We start from the raw sequence: 17,160 nt of genomic DNA, 5'->3' as shown, positions 1-17,160 counted from the left end.
CCCTCTTACCTGCTTTCTTTTGTAATTCAAGTATTCATTACATTTATGTATTGTTACATTTGAAGCAATTGTAATGTTGATAATAGAGGTCATTATTATCATTCATTATCCATATTAGTATTTCTATTGGTATTTTTATTGCAAAAATTTTAATTGTCATTTTTGCGATATTACTACCTACTTTACTGACTGGTTCTACTTTCTAATTTTTGGTATCATATTTGTACATTTCATATTTGCTAATGTAGGACTGTAGTTGTTTTTTGTTGCTGTTGTCTCTCTGTCTTATCTCACTCTTGTCCCCACAGAAGGGGCCACTGTATGGTTTTGGCCATGGTTCCATCTTCCTCTAAGTACATAGCAGATAGATCATTAGACACAACTTTTATGACAAAAAAGCTGTATTTGTGATGCACGTGTGAGTGTGTGAAGGCATTTGGTGGGTGTCAGTCATCTGAAGCAGCACACAACCTCTGACTTTTCAAGACCCCGAGAGGGACAAACGGTAGAAAATGGATGGATGGACAGATTTTTCCACTTCAAAGCCTTGCATCACTTTGAAGGGCTGCAAATATATTCCGACTAGCCCCTCCGATCTGCAGTCTGACCTCCACCTCTAAAGCCTTCTCATTTTCTGTTGGGGCGACTTGTCCAGGGTGTACCCCACCTACCGCCCGAATGCAGCTGAGATAGGCGTTAGCGACCTCCCGCGACCCCAAAAGGGACAAGCCGTAGAAAATGGATGGATGGAGGGTTGTTATATTTGTCATTGATAACGCCTGCCATTCAAAGCAGATTCACTAGTTAAATTGCCGATGAGAAAAATTGACGACAAAAAGGGGTGAGGCGGGGGGACTGAAACCACAGTGTTTTAGGAATAAGATTGTTGAATTATGTTTAGATTTTTTTCCCCGTGTTGAACAACTTAATATTTATGGAAGATATAAGAGAAAAAACAACATATTGAGTTGGCCGGATCCTCTAAAAACAACGCTTCATCCTATTAACTGCCGATTGTGTCATTCCTTCCAAAGTTTATAGTAAATGAGGATGACAAGCCGTTTTTAACCGTGATTGGCCGGTGACTAACAACTTGTGGGAAAGGACTGCGTGGCTCAAATAATCTCTCCACCAAGAAAAATGATGCAACAGCAACATTTTTCAAAGTAAGGCATACAACTTACCTATATTCTTTAGATCGCCAACCATGCAAACACCAAAGCAATTATTTGGTTTCTGTATCTATCAAAATCTGTCTTAAACTATACATCAATCAATCAATCAATGTTTACTTATATAGTCCTAAATCACTAGTGTCTCAAAGGGCTGCACAAACCACTACGACATCCTCGGTAGGCCCACATAAGGGCAAGGAAAACTCACACCCAGTGGGACGTCGGTGACAATGATGACTATGAGAACCTTGGAGAGGAGGAAAGCAATGGATGTCGAGCGGGTCTAACATGATACTGTGAAAGTTCAATCTATAATGGATCCAACACAGTCGCGAGAGTCCAGTCCAAAGCCGATCCAACACAGCAGCGAGAGACCCGTTCACAGCGGAGCCATCAGGAATCATCCCAACTGGAGGCGGATCAGCAGCGCAGAGATGACCCCAGCCGATATCTCAGAGTCATGACAGCTGCTAATAATTAATTATTTCTAAAAAATGTTTATGACCAGAAATCTGATTACAGTTATTTTTTTTTTATTCCTAAGGTTGTCAACGGAACATGTATTACTAATGTACATTTTAGGGATTTTGGGACAAGCAACGGAAATCCGGAAGTATTGACCATGTTTAAAATACTTCCTGTATTTTGTTTAGACAGTTACAAGGCATGATGGAAAACGCCCTATATATAGCCCATTAGAAATTACAGAACAAGAAAACAATTTAATTGCTGATAGAGAGTTGTAGTTATTATTAGGGGTGTGAGAAAAAAGGTTGTGCAATTCGGATTCGATTCTCATTTTTTAAAAAATCTTTATTTTTTATTAATCCAACAAAACAATATACAGCAATACCATAACAATGCAATCCAATTCCAAAACCAAACCTGACCCAGCAACACTCAAAATGCAATAAACAAAACAATTGAGAGTAGACACAAACACGACACAGAACAAACCAAAAGTAGTGAAACAAAAATTAATATTATCAACAACAGTATCAATATTAGTTATAATTTCAGCATAGTAGTTATTAAAAACCCCTCATTGACATTATCATTAGACATTTATATATAAAAAAAAAGAACAATAGTGTCACAGTGGCTTACACTTGCATCGCATCTCATAAGTTTGACAACACACTGTGTCCAATATTTTCACAGAGATAAAATGAGTCATATTTTTGGTTCGTTTAATAGTTAAAACAAATTTACATTATTGCAATCAGTTGATAAAATATTGTCCTTTACAATTATAAAAGCTTTTTACAAAAATCTACTACTCTGCTTGCATGTCAGCAGACTGGGGTAGATAGATCATGCTGAAATCCTATGTATTGAATGAATAGAGAATCATTTTAAATCGGGAAAAAAACGTTTTTGAATCGAGAATTGTGTTGAATTGAAAAAAAAATAATCAATTTTTAATCGAATCGTGACCCCAAGAATCGGAATTGAATCGGATCGTGGGACCCCCAAAGATTCGCAGCCCTAGCTATTAAATCATTATTATTACGAAAAGTTAGAAAATATTCAAAATACCCGACTGACACGTAGAAAATCAAGCCATCATATTGGGTTATGTTTAAAGGCTAGTTGCTATTAGTATTTCCAGAATATTGCTGACAGTTTTTGTATTTGAGAAAATTGTCATGGTTGAGGGTGTGATTACAAGATGTAGAGTCAACATGCAACGTGCTGCTAAAAGAGGATTTAATGCAGCAAAGCATGCATGGACAAGGCACCAGCATGGACGAGGCAGTCGACCGCAAGTAAAAATACCACCAAGCAAGCAGGTAGTGCAAAGCACATGCAAACACGTTAACACAGCAATGTACATACAATAATCAACCTGTGTCATGATTGACAACCAGGTGCAGGTGTTTCTCCTGATTGTCAAACAGGAACACATGAAGGGAGCAAAGCTCAGACTAAAGTTGAAGTGGCAGGAAATGGAAGCGCACAGGATGTGTTAACAAGGAAATGAGAGCGCTGGAAAAGAAATAATACAAAACACGGGAAAATTATTAAAGTAAGTCCAAACCGTCATGTGGGATCACGAGAGAAAATTAACTTTTTTTCCAAAGAATGTTAGATCAGATCCAATTATTTACTGTGAGGTGCGAAAATCTTCGGACACACCTTAACCGTTAATTAATAGCTTGTCTCAACCCGTTAGTAATCCCAGAATCTTAACTTCCCCATTTTACCAAGTTAGACAATTGTGTGATTCCAACTTAATTTTGCCCTAGTGCATAAACAATGGTACATGAAGGCCTGCTTTACAGAGTTTTGTGAATAAAATACACATTTTGGGATGAACTACAGCATTGATTGAGCGACCCAATGTGAGTGAAATGTATTTAATATTTTAAAAAAGCCTTACTCCAAGCTTTTATTGTTGTAAAAAAAAAACAACCTCATATTTGCCTCCAATTTCACTTCCGTCCTGTGATAAAGAAGTTTTCCATTAATTCTGCACTCAAACTGGATTTAATGGAAGACCCCAGGCCACTGACTTCCAAAAATTAATTAAAGACTATGCATATATTTGACAAAAAAACCCATTATCTTTCCAGAGTCATTAAAAGATCTTAACCTGTCCTGACACAAATGTTGCACAAAACACAATACAAATATCATCATGGTTTTAAAACAGCGCTGTCAAACTATTTATTTGATAAACATGATAATCACATTTTGGATTTTTGATTAATAATTCAAATTTACTTTAAAAAAGACCTTAACATTTTCACGCAAATGCAATTGTATTGCCAGAATGTCATACACAAACATTCTTTTAATGTTTTACTAGAATGCAGGTCATTTATTTGCTAAAAACTCAAGCGTTTGGCCCAGTGGCCTATACATTACTATTTTTATTTCATATTGTTGTGATAACAGTGGTTGATAAATATTTTCATAATTGTATGATTGTTTTTATGGATGAATATTCATGTGTACAATTGCAATGACTTGATTTTTATGAGGCTTTTACACAGCAATTGCCCTTGCCGCATAGGTAATAATAATTGGCATATTAATTTTGTTCAGTATTCCGGTTTTCGAGATTGTTTTTTTTAATTTTTGGTTTTGGCCAAGAATGTTAATTTTACTGCATCCCAACAATCTGTTTTACATTATGTTATTATATATTCAATGTGATCTATTTCTATGAACATCATATGCATTTAAAGTATTAATTAGCCCTACACACAAGGGCTGCAATGACGGACGTTGCCAGGAATTCTGGGCCCCCTGAAAGAATATCGGTGTTGGCCCGTCTACCCCACTCATTGGCACCTTCAATTTTCCTGTTTATCAATGTTCTTGACGGTGCCTGGTGTAATACACCCAATTTGTTTCTTTATTTACGATTACATTTTCAATACTTTTTAAGTTGTTTTTTTAAATACAAAACATTAATATTTGTCTACAAATCAACGAATCGTTGCACCAACACTCCACACAGCTTTCATGCATGATTATAAACACTTTGTATACATTCTAAACCAGGGGCGCTCACACTTTTTCTGCAGGCGAGCTACTTTTCAATTGACCAAGTCGAGGAGATCTACCTCATTCCTATTTATAATTTATATTTATTTATTTATGAAAGAGACATTTTTGTTAACAAGTTAATGGTGTTTAATGATAATACAAGCATGTTTAACACACATAGATTCCTTTCTTTCATGAAGACAAGAATATAAGTTGGTGTATTTGATTCTGATGACTTGCATTGATTGGAATTAGACAGTGGTGCTGATAACGTCCGCATTTTCAAATGGAGGAAAAAAAAAAAGTCCTCCTTTCTGTCCAATACCACATGAAAGTGGTTGGATTTGGCATCTCATTTGTCCAACTTGCATACTCGTTTTTAAACACTTTGTTATGAAAGTAGCATATGTGTGTGGCCCTTTAATGTCTGGCAGCAGGTGAGTGACATCAGTGAGAGTGCGAGTGGGCAAGCAAGTGAGAAAGCGGTCGCTGAGGGCGGGGGAGAAATACATTGGCATCAAACTCCGTAGTTTGCTAGCTTGTGCACGCTAGCTTTCTGAGACTCTTATTTTGTTAGCACAGGCAGGATGAAACAGGTCTTTTATGGTGAAGACAGGAACTGTGCAGTCGGTCTTTAGAGTTTTGACAGTAGGTACGGAGTCTCTAGAAATAAAATGTGTTTCTCTGCGTCCGCCCTGTTAGTGATTTTTTTCTTAAATATGAGCTTGCAGCAGCCAGCGTCATCTCACAAGATCCTCGGGTGCCGAGAATGTTAAACAACTGACGAAAGTGAAGTCTTGGTATGATTGATGATTGCTCATTTTTATGTATATTTTTTAATGCCTGGCTTGAGATCGACTGACACACCCCCCGAGATCGACCAGTCGATCGCGATCGACGTAATGGGCACCCCTGCTCTAAACCCTATGTAATTTTAACACGAAACTTAGATGGGGACTCAAATCACAGCGTACTCAAAAGGTACTTTTAAATCTGCCATGCGCTGAAACCATATCAAATGATCCACAAAGTGGCGCGGGAACACTGTAATAGTATTACAATGTGTTAGATACCTTCTAATCAGGCCTGAAGCCCCACCACAGCACTAAAGGAACGCTGATGAAGGTGACAAATATCTGCCTTAACACAGACGGAGGAAAAGTCTCAGTCTTGGTTCTGCTGGACCTGAGCGCTGCCTTTGACACAGTTGACCATACTATCTTATTACAGAGGTTAGAAAAATGGGTGGGAATTCCTGGTTCTGCTCTTAACTTGTTCAAGTCCTATCTCTATCACAGGACAAACTTTGTTGGAATTGGTAACTGTGTCTCTGATCAAATGGCTATGACCTGTGTGGGGTTTTTCAGGACTCGACATAGGACCCCTATTGTTCAACTTGTACATGTTGCTATTAGGTCAGCTATAGTGCAGCTTCATTGTGTCCTACAACAACTATGCAGATGATGCTCGGATCTACGTGGCACTGACGGCAAGTGAATGTCGGTGTGGAGGGGGGCGTGGTCTGCGGGTCGGCCGCAGGGCGGGGTGTATATCTACCGGCCTTGAAGTCAGCGGCAGGTGAGTAGATTGCCCAGCTGGGTGTGGTTATCAAATCACCTATCGCCCTTTTTAGCAACAGCCGGTGCGAGACACGAGGTTGGGAGTTGGAGAGAGAGAGACATATGCAGAGAGCCGGAAGGCAGAGACACGCCGGACTGAAAAGTCCTCAAAATATATACTGCTGAGAAGCAAACAAGACTTGTGCATGTCAATAAAAGACTGGTTCAAACCTGCACACCGGGCTCACGAAAGATTTATTGGACACAGGAGAACCCTCACAACAGAGAGACTTTCACAGTGGCGCCCAATGTGGGACAATGGAGCATCCCTTCTCACTAAAGCAAGCGGTGACAATCTAATCACACTCTAACAAAGCAAAGTTGGGACACTGCTTTGGCTTTCATTGATAAAGCAGCAATGTTGTGATGAAAAAATGTAACATGTACTGTAGCTGTGAAAGTCTCTCTGCTATGTTGCTAGGTTTTCCTGAGTATATATTTTGAGGACTTTTCAGTCCGGCGTGTCTCTGCCTTCCTGCTCTTAGCGCGTCTCTCTCTCTCCAATTCCTAACCTCGTGTCTCTTTACCGGCTGCTGCTAATAAGGGTGACAGGTGATTAGACAACAAGTCCCAACAGGGCAATCTACTCACCTGCTGCTGACTTCGAGGCCAGTCCTTACACACCCTCCTCCGCGGCAGGCCTGCAGACTACGGCCCCCTCCACAGTCGGCCTGTTGATTCAGTTTGTCACTGCATTGAACAGATCAGTGTGTGGATGCAAAACAATTTTTTTCAACTAAACTCACAAAACAGAATTTTTTTTTTGGCCCATAAGCGTTGAGAAACTGTTCATAATCACCTTGAGACTTTCTCCCAGAAACTTAATAAACCGCTTAAAAATTTATGGGTAATAATAGACTCAGACTTGATCTTCAACAGCCACGCTAAGTCAATAACATTAACAGCATTTCACTACCTGAAAAATAGGAGGAATAATGTCTAAATCAGACATAAAAATGCTAATCCAGGCCTTTGTCTCCACCAGGTTAAACTACTGTAATAGCCTTTACACTTTCTAAAAAAGCTGTAGAGCAGCTGGAGTACATTCAGAATGCTGCTGCTTGAGTCCTGACTACAAACCCCGTTTCCTTATGAGTTGGGAAATTGTGGTAGATGTAAATAAAAATGGAAAACAATGATTTGCAATTTCTTTTCAACCCATATTCAATTGAATGCGCTACAAAGACAAGATATTTGATGTTCACACTCATAAACTTTATTTTTTTTTTGCAAATAATAATTAACTTAGAATTTCATGGCCACAACTTGTGCCAAAGAATTTCGGAAAGGGCATGTTCATCACTGTGTTACATTACCCATCCATCCATCCATCATCTTCCGCTTATCCGAGGTCGGGTCGCGGGGGCAACAGCCTAAGCAGGGAAACCCAGACTTCCCTCTCCCCAGCCACTTCGTCTAGCTCTTCCCGGGGGATCCCGAGGCGTTCCCAGGCCAGCCGGGAGACATAGTCTTCCCAACGTGTCCTGGGTCTTCCCCGTGGCCTCCTACCGGTTGGACGTGCCCTAAACACCTCCCTAGGGAGGCGTTCGGGTGGCATCCTGACCAGATGCCCGAACCACCTCATCTGGCTCCTCTCGATGTGAAGGAGCAGCGGCTTTACTTTGAGTTCCTCCCGGATGGCAGAGCTTCTCACCCTATCTCTAAGGGAGAGCCCCGCCACACGGCGGAGGAAACTCATTTCGGCCGCTTGTACCCGTGATCTTATCCTTTCGGTCATGACCCAAAGCTCATGACCATAGGTGAGGATGGGAACGTAGATCGACCGGTAAATTGAGGGCTTTGCCTTCCGGCTCAGCTCCTTCTTCACCACAACGGACCGGTACAACGTCCGCATTACTGAAGACGCCGCACCGATCCGCCTGTCGATCTCCCGATCCACTCTTCCCTCACTCGTGAACAAGACTCCTAGGTACTTGAACTCCTCCACTTGGGGCAGGGTCTCCTCCCCAACCCGGAGATGGCACTCCACCCTTTTCCGGGCGAGAACCATGGACTCGGACTTGGAGGTGCTGATTCTCATTCCGGTCGCTTCACACTCGGCTGCGAACCGATCCAGCGAGAGCTGAAGATCCCGGTCAGATGAAGCCATCAGGACCACATCATCTGCAAAAAGCAGAGACCTAATCCTGCGGTTACCAAACCGGAACCCCTCAACGCCTTGACTGCGCCTAGAAATTCTGTCCATAAAAGTTATGAACAGAATCGGTGACAAAGGACAGCCTTGGCGGAGTCCAACCCTCACTGGAAATGTGTTCGACTTACTGCCGGCAATGCGGACCAAGCTCTGGCACTGATCGTACAGGGAACGGACCGCCGCAATAAGACAGTCCGATACCCCATACTCTCTGAGCACTCCCCACAGGACTTCCCGAGGGACACGGTGGAATGCCTTCTCCAAGTCCACAAAGCACATGTAGACTGGTTGGTCAAACTCCCATGCACCCTCAAGAACCCTGCCGAGAGTATAGAGCTGGTCCACAGTTCCACGACCAGGACGAAAACCACACTGTTCCTCCTGAATCCGAGGTTCGACTATCCGACGTAGCCTCCTCTCCAGTACACCTGAATAAACCTTACCGGGAAGGCTGAGGAGTGTGATCCCACGATAGTTGGAACACACCCTCCGGTCCCCCTTCTTAAAGAGAGGAACCACCACCCCGGTCTGCCAATCCAGAGGTACCGCCCCCGATGTCCACGCGATGCTGCAAAGTCTTGTCAACCAAGACAGCCCCACAGCATCCAGAGCCTTAAGGAACTCCGGGCGGATCTCGTCCACCCCTGGGGCCTTGCCACCGAGGAGCTTTTTAACTACCTCAGCGACCTCAGCCCCAGAAATAGGTGAGTCCACCACAGATTCCCCAGGCACTGCTTCCTCATAGGAAGACGTGTTGGTGGGATTGAGGAGGTCTTCGAAGTATTCCTTCCACCTATCCACAACATCCGCAGTCGAGGTCAGCAGAACACCATCCGCACCATACACGGTGTTGATAGTGCACTGTTTCCCCTTCCTGAGGCGGCGGACGGTGGTCCAGAATCGCTTCGAAGCCGTCCGGAAGTCGTTTTCCATGGCTTCCCCGAACTCTTCCCATGTCCGAGTTTTTGCCTACGCGACCGCTGAAGCTGCACACCGCTTGGCCTGTCGGTACCTGTCCACTGCCTCCGGAGTCCTATGAGCCAAAAGGACCCGATAGGACTCCTTCTTCAGCTTGACGGCATCCCTCACCGCTGGTGTCCACCAAGGGGTTTTAGGATTGCCGCCCCGACAGGCACCAACTACCTTGCGGCCACAGCTCCGATCTGCCGCCTCGACAATAGAGGTGCGGAACATGGTCCACTCGGACTCAATGTCCAGCACCTCCCTCGTGACATGTTCAAAGTTCTTCCGGAGGTGGGAATTGAAACTTTGTCTGACAGGAGACTCTGCCAGACGTTCCCAGCAGACCCTCACAATGCGTTTGGGCCTCCCAGGTCTGTCCGGCATCCTCCCCCACCATCGCAGCCAACTCACCACCAGGTGGTGATCGGTAGAAAGCTCCGCCCCTCTCTTCACCCGAGTGTCCATAACATGAGGCCGCAAATCCGAAGACACAACTACAAAGTCGATCATGGAACTGCGGCCTAGGGTGTCCTGGTGCCAAGTGCACATATGGGCACCCTTATGTTTGAACATGGTGTTTGTTATGGACAAACTGTGACGAGCACAAAAGTCCAATAACAAAACACCACTCGGGTTCAGATCCGGGCGGCCATTCTTCCCAATCACGCCTCTCCAGGTTTCACTGTCGTTGCCAACGTGAGCGTTGAAGTCTCCCAGTAGGACAAGGGAATCACCCGGGGGAGCACTTTCCAGTACTCCCTCGAGCGCTTCCAAAAAGGGTGGGTACTCTGAACTGCTGTTTGGTGCATAAGCACAAACAACAGTCAGGACCCGTCCCCCCACCCGAAGGCGGAGGGAGGCTACCCTTTCGTCCACCGGGTTGAACTCCAACGTACAGGCTTTGAGCCGGGGGGAAACAAGAATTGCCACCCCAGCCCGTCGCCTCTCACTGCCGGCAACGCCAGAGTGGAAGAGGGTCCAATCCCTCTCGAGAGAAGTGGTTCCAGAGCCCTTGCTGTGCGTCGAAGTGAGTCCGACTATATCCAGCCGGAATTTCTCGACTTCGCGCACTAGCTCAGGCTCTTTCCCCCCCAGTGACGTGACGTTCCACGTCCCAAGAGCTAGCTTCTGTAGCCGAGGATCGGACCGCCAAGTGCCCTGCCTTCGGCTGTCGCCCAGCTCACAATGCACCCGACCTCTATGGCCCCTGCTATGGGTGGTGAGCCCATTGGAGGGGTGACCCACGTTGCCTCTTCGGGCTGTGCCCGGCCGGGCCCCATGGGAACAGGCCCGGCCACCAGGCGCTCGCCATCGTGCCCCACCTCCGGGCCTGGCTCCAGAGGGGGGCCCCGGTGACCCGCGTCCGGGCGAGGGAAATCTGGGTCCATGATGTTTCTTCTTCATAAAGGTCTTCGAGCTGCTCTTTGTCTGATCCCTCACCTAGAACCTGTTTGCCTTGGGAGACCCTACCAGGGGGCTTTATGCCCCCGGACAACATAGCTCCTAGGATCATTGGGACACGCAAACTCCTCTACCACGATAAGGTTGCAGCTCAGAGAGGAGGTCTTGTTACATTACATTTTCTTTTAACAACACTCAATAAACGTTTGGGAACTGAGGAAACTAATTTTTGAAGCTTTGAAAGTTGAATTCTTTACCATTTTTGCTTGATGTACAGCTTGAGTTGTTCAACAGTCTTGTTGTCGTATTTTACGCTTCATAATGCGCCACACATTTTCGATGGGAGACATGTCTGGACTGCAGGCAGGCCAGTAAAGTACCCGTACTCTTTTACTACGAAGCCACGCTGTTGTAACACATGGCTTGGCATTCCTTTGCTGAAATAAGCAGGGCCGTCTATGATAACGTTGCTTGGATGACAACATATATTGCTCCAAAACCTGTATGGACCATTCAGCATTAATGGTGCCTTCACAGATGTGTAAGTTACCCATGCCTTGGGCACTAATGCACCCCCATACCATCACAGTTGCTAGCTTTTGAACTTTGCGCATATAACAATCCGGATGGTTAGTTTCCTCTTTGTTCCGGAGGACACCACGTCCACAGTTTTCAAATATAATTTGAAATGTGGACTCTGAGACACAGAAAACTCTTCCACTTTGCATCAGTCCATCATAGATGAGCTCGGGCCCAGCAAAGCTGGCGGCTTTCCTGGGTGTTGTTGATAAATGGCTTTTGCTTTGCATAGCAGAGTTTTAACTTGCACTTACAGATGTAGTGACCAACTGAAGTTACAGACAGTAGTTTTATGAAGTGTTCCTGAGCCCATGTGGTGATATCCTTTACACACTGATGTCGGTTTTTGATGCAGTACCGACTGAGGGCTCAAAGGTTCGTAATATCATCGCTTACGTGCAGTGATTTCTCCAGATTCTCTGAACCTTTTGATTATTTTAAGTACCGTAGATGGTAAAATCCCTAAATTCCTTGCAATAGCTCGTTGAGAAATGTTGTTCTTAAACTGTTCGACAGTTTACTTACAAAGTGGTGACCCTCGCCCCATCCTTGTTTTTGAATTACTTAGCATTTCATGGAAGCTGCTTTTATACCCAATCATGGCACCCACCTGTCCCCAATTAGCCTGCACATCTGTGGGATGTTCCAAATAAGTGTTTGATGAGCATTCCTCAACTTTATCAGTATTTATTGCCACCTTTCCCAACTTCTTTGTCACGTGTTGCTGGCATCAAATTCTAAAGTTAATGATTATTTGCAAAAAAAAAAAATGTTTATCAGTTTTAACATCAAATCTGTTGTCTTTGGAACATAATCAACTGAATATGGGTTGAAAATGATTTGCAAATCATTGTATTCCGTTTATATTTACATCTAACACAATTTCCCAACTAATATGGAAACAGGGTTTGTAGAACTAGGAAATATGACCAAATTAGTCTAGTGCTTAGGTCAATGCACTGGCTTATCAATCCATCCATCGGTCCATTTTCTACCGCTTATTCACTTTGGTGTCGCGGGGGGCGCTGGTGCCTATCTCAGCTACAATCGGGCGGAAAGCGGGGTAAACCTAGGACAAGTCACCACCTCATCGCAGTGCCAACACCGATAGACAGACAACATTCACATTCACACAATAGGGTCAATTTAGTGTTGCCAATCAACCTATCCCCAGGTGCATGTCTTTGGAAGTGGGAGGAAGCCGGAGTACCCGGCGGGACCACACGCATTCACGGGGAGGACATGCAAACTCCACACAGAAAGATCCCGAGGCAGACGCACTAACCCCTGTGCCACCGTGAAGCCCTTCACTGGCTTATATGTATTATTATTTTATATTATCATTTTTGCCTTGTTATATTTTTCTGTAAAGCACTCTGACTTAGTTTGTGTGCGAATTGTGCTCTATAAATAAACTTACCATCTATTGTCTTAAGCAAAATTAGCCTCTGAGCACACTAGTCTTTAAACCCATTCTAAATTAGGGCTGTCAATCGATCATTATTCAAATCAATCAAAGGGTGGCTGTGAATTCAGTCCCAGTAGTTTAAACACAATAACTTATTAACTATGTATATTCTTGTTCACTTATTATTGAGGATATATAGTTTATGGCTGCATGTACCATGCATCTTCAGATGCAGTTTGTAAAACCCTAGTAAAAAGATGGTTTATCAAAAGTAATAATTGTCCTGCAGTTTTTTGCAATCAACTTGGCAATTGTGTGAATGAATCTGTCAGAGGTAGGCCTACGGAGGACGTGACGGTGGTCTGGTGTAAGGCGAGCGACACAGTCACCAAAGTAGTTGCGGCGGTATTTTCAACTAATGCATTCTTTGCATCGATGCGCTACTTTAAAATGGAAGAACTCCTTTCTGCAGAGTGTGCGGACAACCTTTTACTGATCGATCAATCCTGCAAACTTTTGTCGAACTCAAACTTTACATTTACAGGGTTGCTATGTTTTATTGAGTCATCTACGTTGATCAAGATGGTTTAGCTGCACAGAGTGTAATTGTGGGATTTTTAATCTTTATGTGCATTCATTAATCCAAACCCTTGTGTAACATCACTTGCAAGGGATAACACATCCAGTCTGAAAATTATGAAGAAATACATACATGTTTTACAGCGATGATCAATTACTCAATGTGCTGCTTTCCACAGAACCATTTCCCGGAGGCAGATTACTTTTACGAAATGGTATACTGAACCTTCTTAAGAATGACTAATTCAAGAAAGATGCACTGTTGCGTATACAAATTAATACACAGTAATGATAGTATGAGGGTTGAGGGCACTTACCTCACCAAATCAGTCATACAGGAGCCAACGACAATCACATCAAAAGCCTCTTCAGTCATGATCTGATAAGACACACTTGTGTTATTGTGGGTAAAACTCTATTATGCTAATATAATGTATTTGCGAACATTAAAAGTATTTATTCTAAATACCTGATTTTTGAATGTTTATGAAACTGGTCATTAAGGTAATAACAGTACAAAAACATCACTGGACTTCTGAGGGTATTTCAGGCAAAATATGCAAACCTACATACCTAAACAGCCTCCAAAGCTAAAACACTTGATATTGTTTAGCTCCTACATTAGCATGCGCTTGGTTGAGACAACGAAGACGGTAAAAATAGAGTGTTCATCATTGGGTGAGTTGGATGGATTCCAATAGAATTGTTGGTGTGGGTGTTGATGCGGGTGGGGGTTTCAATGCTAGACGATGTGAACACATCCCAGCTAAGCAAAGTCTTTAATTAATTCAATCCTCGGCTTGTATCAGAGCTAATGCTAGCGTGTTAATCTCTTCAAATCTCCTCCTCGGCAGTGGAGGACTTGGAAAGCCTGGCCGCTGGCTGTAGGATGCTTCTCTTCTCTCTCTGCTTTTATATTTCACAACATATTGTGTTTTCTCTGCAGAAAAGCAATGCATGGTTTGAAAACTGATGCTTCCGTTGTATGAACATTTCCTCAGATATGCTTTGTCCAATTATTGAAAAAATAAAAAAATATACATATATACACATATATATATATATATATATATATATATATATATATATATATATATATATATATATATATATATATATATAGATAGATAGATAGATAGATAGATAGATAGATAGGCTCCAGCACCCCCCACGACCCCATATATATATATATATATATATATATATATATGCATATACATATAAATGTGTATATACATATATATATATACACATCTATATATATGTACATATACATTTATATATATATATACAGTATATATATGAATATACATGTATATATACACACATATACATATATACACACACACACATATATATACATATTTATGTATACTGTATATATATGTATATATACATATATACATGTATATACATATAGATTTATATATATATATATACATATAAATGCGGGAAGGTATGGCGTAGTGGGTAGAGCGGCCTTGCCAGAAACCTGAGGGTTGCAGGTTCGCTTCCCACCTATGGACATCAAAGTCGCTGCCGTTGTGTCCTTGGGAAGGACACTTCACCCTTTATCCCCGGTGCCACTCACACCGGTGAATGAATGATGAATGAATGATTGATGGTGGTCGGAGGGGCCGTAGGCGCAAACTGGCAGCCACGCTTCCGTCAGTCTACCCCAGGGCAGCTGTGGCTACTGATGTAGGTGTGAATGAATGATGGGTTCCCACTTCCCTGTGAGCGCTTTGAGTATATAACAATAGAAAAGCGCGATATAAATCTAATCCATTATTATTATTATTATTATTATATGCACATACATGTGTATATATATATATATATATATATATATATATATATATATATATATGTATATGTATATATATACATGTATATGTATATAATAATAATATGTATACATATACATGTATATATATACATATACATATATATATATATATATGTGTATACTGTATATACATACATGTATATATATGTATTGATATACATGTATTGATTTACATGTATATATATGTGAAGTGAAGTGTGAAGTGAAGTGAATTATATTTATATAGCGCTTTTCTCTAGTGACTCAAAGCGCTTTACATAGTGAAATCCAATATCTAAGTTACATTTAAACCAGTGTGGGTGGCACTGGGAGCAGGTGGGTTAAGTGTCTTGCTCAAGGACGCAACGGCAGTGACTAGGATGGCGGAAGCGGGAATCGAACCTGCAACCCTCAAGTTGCTGACACGGCCGCTCTACCAACCGAGCTATGCCGCCCCATGTATATATATATATATATATATATATATATATATATATATATATATATATATATATATATATATATATATATATATATATATATATACATATACAGGATTTCCCCCAAATTACATGTGGCGCTGGGGGCATGGTTATGAGCGTGGTCACCATGATGACATCTTCGATAATTTGCATAATTTGCTATGATGATAGGCTTCAGCACCCCCCGCTACCCCGAGAGTGACAAGCGGTAGAAAACTGATATATAGATGGAGTGATATGATTTTATTTAAAAAGGTTGAAAAAATATATAATGAATTGTCTACATATCTGTCATATCTGTAAACTTTTTTAAGTTTCACTGCGCTGTTGGCAAAACTGTGTATCCATCAAATGAAGTAAACAAAACAATAGACACGTTCTTTTTTAGAAATAACAGAAACATCGATTCAGTTGGTTAGGAATTGGTTAGGAAAAGCACAGTATAGTGCGATTTTGTGTATTATACTTTTACAGAGAAAAAGCAGTTTCCCTAGAATTGAGAGAATATAGTCATTATTATTTATAATTAAAATACATCCATCCATTTCCTACTGCTTGTCCCTTTTGGGGTCGCGGGGGCTGCTGTGCATAATTATTATGAGCAACAATAAGACCAACCTTTTTTTTTGCATTCTAACATGTAAAAATCGATTCGCTCTTGGCGGGTGACAATGCAGCAAATGGGAGCAATCTATCCCAACACTAAATCACTTTAAAAATGCATTCAAAAACTGTCACATATACTTCATTTACATTCCGTAACCTGTATAATAACCAAACTGTAGCGACATTGTTATCGTAAGAGTGAACACCATGATTTGATTAACGTGGACCCCAACTTAAACAAGTTAAAAAACGTATTCGGGTGTTACCATTTAATGGTCAATTGTACGGAATATGTACTGTACTGTGCAATCTACTAACAAAAGTTTCAATCAATCAATCAATCAACACTGAGGCGTGCTACGGAATTAGCCGTAAAAGCTAACTATCGCAAGAGTTAAGCTAGCTTTTATGTCAGCGCGAATTTGTTGCTACGCCCCTGACTGCAACCCCAGAGCTTATATGTAACTCTTAATCAATTTTACAATTGAGTCAAGACAACAACCCATCCACCCATTTTCCACCGCTTGTCCCTTTTTTGTGTCGCTGGAGCCTCTCTCAGCTGCATTTTGACCTGATACACCTTCAAAGCCTATTGAAACCCACTACTACCGACCACGCAGTCTGATAGTTTATACATCAATGATGATATATTAACATTGCAACACATGCCAATACAGCGTTTTTAGTTTACAAAATTGCAATTTTAAATTTCCCACAAGTTTCTTGTTGAAAACGTCGCGGAATGGTGATGCGTGCGCGTGACGTCACTGACTGTCAGGAAATATTAGCGATGCACCACTAGCGGCTAAAAGTCGTCTGCTTTAATCGCATAATTACACAGTATTCTGGACATCTGTGTTGCTGAAT

At 42.0% G+C, this 17,160-nt stretch overlaps 1 protein-coding gene across 5 annotated transcripts in view; it reads right to left on the bottom strand.

Annotated features, from left to right (window-relative positions):
* The window catches only part of LOC133550215 (ribokinase-like), a 70,121-nt gene that overhangs the window by 51,462 nt on the left and 1,499 nt on the right, over window positions 1-17,160 (bottom strand). For 2 of the 5 annotated variants that reach the window (XM_061896364.1, XM_061896368.1), the window contains one exon: window positions 13,695-13,756. The exons of the other annotated variants lie outside the window; for them this stretch is intronic. In XM_061896364.1, coding sequence (XP_061752348.1) covers window positions 13,695-13,756 — 62 coding nt within the window. The remainder of the gene's footprint in view (window positions 1-13,694; window positions 13,757-17,160) is intronic. 5 annotated transcript variants of the gene reach the window in all.

The sequence above is a fragment of the Nerophis ophidion genome, linkage group LG03 (assembly GCF_033978795.1).
Source record: "Nerophis ophidion isolate RoL-2023_Sa linkage group LG03, RoL_Noph_v1.0, whole genome shotgun sequence".
NCBI lineage: Eukaryota > Metazoa > Chordata > Actinopteri > Syngnathiformes > Syngnathidae > Nerophis > Nerophis ophidion.
This window is presented reverse-complemented; position numbering and strand designations above follow the sequence as displayed.